Source organism: Cryptomeria japonica, chromosome 7 (genome assembly GCF_030272615.1).
Source record: "Cryptomeria japonica chromosome 7, Sugi_1.0, whole genome shotgun sequence".
Taxonomy (NCBI): domain Eukaryota; kingdom Viridiplantae; phylum Streptophyta; class Pinopsida; order Cupressales; family Cupressaceae; genus Cryptomeria; species Cryptomeria japonica.
In genome coordinates this window covers 243,565,169-243,567,976 of record NC_081411.1, presented here as the reverse complement: position 1 = coordinate 243,567,976, position 2,808 = coordinate 243,565,169, and the positions used below count along the sequence as shown (strand labels likewise).

General features: G+C 29.2%; 1 protein-coding gene across 1 annotated transcript; it reads right to left on the bottom strand.

Annotated features, from left to right (window-relative positions):
• Positions 1-1,036: 1,036 nt before the first annotated feature.
• Positions 1,037-2,389, bottom strand: LOC131051474 (casparian strip membrane protein 1-like). Its single transcript, XM_057986026.2, has 3 exons — positions 2,058-2,389; positions 1,681-1,804; positions 1,037-1,294 (listed from the first exon to the last, which is right to left on the bottom strand). The coding sequence occupies exons 1-3, from the start codon at positions 2,387-2,389 to the stop codon at positions 1,037-1,039; spliced, it is 714 nt and encodes a 237-aa protein (XP_057842009.2).
• Between the last annotated feature and the right edge of the window lie 419 nt (positions 2,390-2,808).

Below are 2,808 nucleotides of genomic sequence, written 5' to 3'. Positions count from 1 at the left end.
TAAAGAAAACTAACTTCACATACCAAGATTCTCCCACTTGAATTCATTTTTTTGTCTTCTGAATTCTCTATCAATGCTATTCTTTCATCATGAATTTTATTCAAATTTTTTAGTATTTATTGCAATTATCTATCTCAACTATAATTTAATCTTAATTAATAATTAATTATATTTATTTGATCAACATAGATTGTTTATACAATTTGATTTAATTTTTAGTACTTGTTGCAATTATCTATCTCAAGTCTAATTTTATCATAATTAATAATTAATTATATTTATTTAATTAATATAGATTGTTTATACAATTTGATTTATTTACTTGTAATATAAATGGTGGCATATTTGCAGTACATTTTTTAAATTAATTTAGGTACTAAAAATTTGAATAGGTATTAATAAATAAATTTATTACAATTATGTTTTTATATGTTTTTTTTTTAAATTATTTTTTATATTAGTAATAACGAAATTTTTAGTTTAATGGAAACCAAATAAGATCACAAACAAGATACCTCATCTCCAAAATGAATATATTACATTGATACAAACAATTGAAACTCATATATTCAGTTTTTTTAATATTAAATCATTTAAACATAATATGTATTCTCTTAACTAATAGATTAATATGAAACAATTTAATTAATAAAATAAATACAATAGCTATATACCCATCCAAAATAGGGACCAATATATTGCAATTGAAAGCTCCCTCTTTAATTAGAGCTTATATCTTTTACTTAAGTTGTGCAGAAAAAAAAGAAACTATAATTTCAAGACCAGTCGGAGAAAATTTGCACCACTAGTGCAATTTCTTCCAATGAACGAGTTGAATCTGATAGGTGATCTATTTACTAAAGTGATGGATAATATGACATGGATATTACATTTATTTACAGATTCATAATTACTTGATCCAAACATGGTACAGATTAATGTAGGATGACTCAATATCACATTAGATAAATCACTTGATCTAAACATGGTCCAGGAATGACCTAAAGAGAGACAGAATCTTATTGGATTAAGACATTTATGCCTTGTTTATCGCTGTAGAATCTTCTTCTGAAATTTTCGAAAGGTTCTGTTGAGAACCAGCAGAAACCACAGTAAGACCAATGAAAATAAGTAATCCCATGGCAGATGCACAAAGAGCACCTCCTCCACGTTGACAAAACATTTCAAATTCCTTGCACACTTCTATCCATCCAACATGATTGTTTCCTTCCAATCCAATATACCCAATTGCAGCAGCAGCCGAAACCCCAGAAGTTATAACCAATGTCATCATCTGATTAGTAAGGAAAAAAAAATGTCAGGAGTTCAGCTAAATGGGAACTATTGTATTTCAACAGAGAAAGAAATAATTGGAGAATATTATCATTGTAAGTGTTTAAAAATATATTTGAAGTTTTAATTCGTTTAGGTGGTTCATTTTGAATCATATTAATAAATAGATTGTGAAAAAAATAATTGAAGAATACTATCATGATAAGTGATTTGACTTAAAACTATGTTTTAAATTTTAATTTGTTTAGTTGATTCATCTTAAATCATATTAATAAATAGATCGAAATATTAGATAAGCAAATATGATTTCATATAAACCATCTAAATATATCAAAACTTAAAATATATTATTTAAACTCTACTGATATAAATGATTCTTATACTTACGAAATCAAAAAAGAAAAGCCATTTTCTAATACAATGAAGACGCCCCTTGACATTGCTACAATAGTAGATGGCCAGAGATAACAGTCCATATAGTGCAGCTGTTGCATTGGCCACAACGAAAAACCTGTAAAAAAAAATCACAATTCAAACAGTTGGACAAAGCAAATCTCCCATATATGTAATTCTGTTATGCTATGCTTACACTTTGTAACTTTTTGTTGGGTATCTACGTAAGATCTTTATAAACTTATTTCTAGTAAAGCTGCTATGGTTTAAACCTGGATTCTTCATTAGGTAGTAAGAAAACGTTATAAAGATAAACCATTGCAGTTGTTTACAAGTTAAAACCAGAGCAAAGAAGAGAATGAAAATCATACGTAAAGGCCGGCATATAGTAATATTTGGCATAAAGATAGACACCATAAACGTCAATAGTTTGCTTGTCCAATCCCATAAAAATTGCAGCACCCAAAGTGGTTAGTGTAGCCATTAATCTCAAGAAAATTTCACGAAGACCTCCTGCTCGATATCCAGAGCTAAAATCCATTGTTGCCTCCTTCCCACTAACTGCAGACTCGTTTTTATCTCCCTTCATATTCATCAATGGTGATAGATATTTCCCCTGCAAGACACCCACTAATCTATATACCTTTATTTCACGCTTTGAAATCTGCACAACTTTACAGAACACCATAACCCTCTCATTCATTTTATAGACGTGAAGCCCGTATCACTGGCATTAAATGACACGATCTTTAACAGTTGAGATTGATATAATTGGCATGGCCCCAATAAATAAAAATAATATAGGGTCTGGTTATGATTAATGTTCAGTTCATTAAAGAGCACGCGTGGCTGCTTAGTGTTCACTTATTTAAGGCGATATGTTTGGCAGGAAACTTTTCTGAACGACATACCTTTTCCATTAGGTAGTTGAACTATGTAAACAATTACTCAGTGTAATATAACTGTTTCAGGGAATTATTCAGATGCCGAAATTGATCAATTTGTTTGCCAATTCAGCTTTTATTCAGAAAAAAATATTTTCTCTCTGAAGAGTTGCAGACGGGCTTAAACATGAAATGATGAAATGATGTATTATGTTGTTATGGGTTTAGTATGAATTTC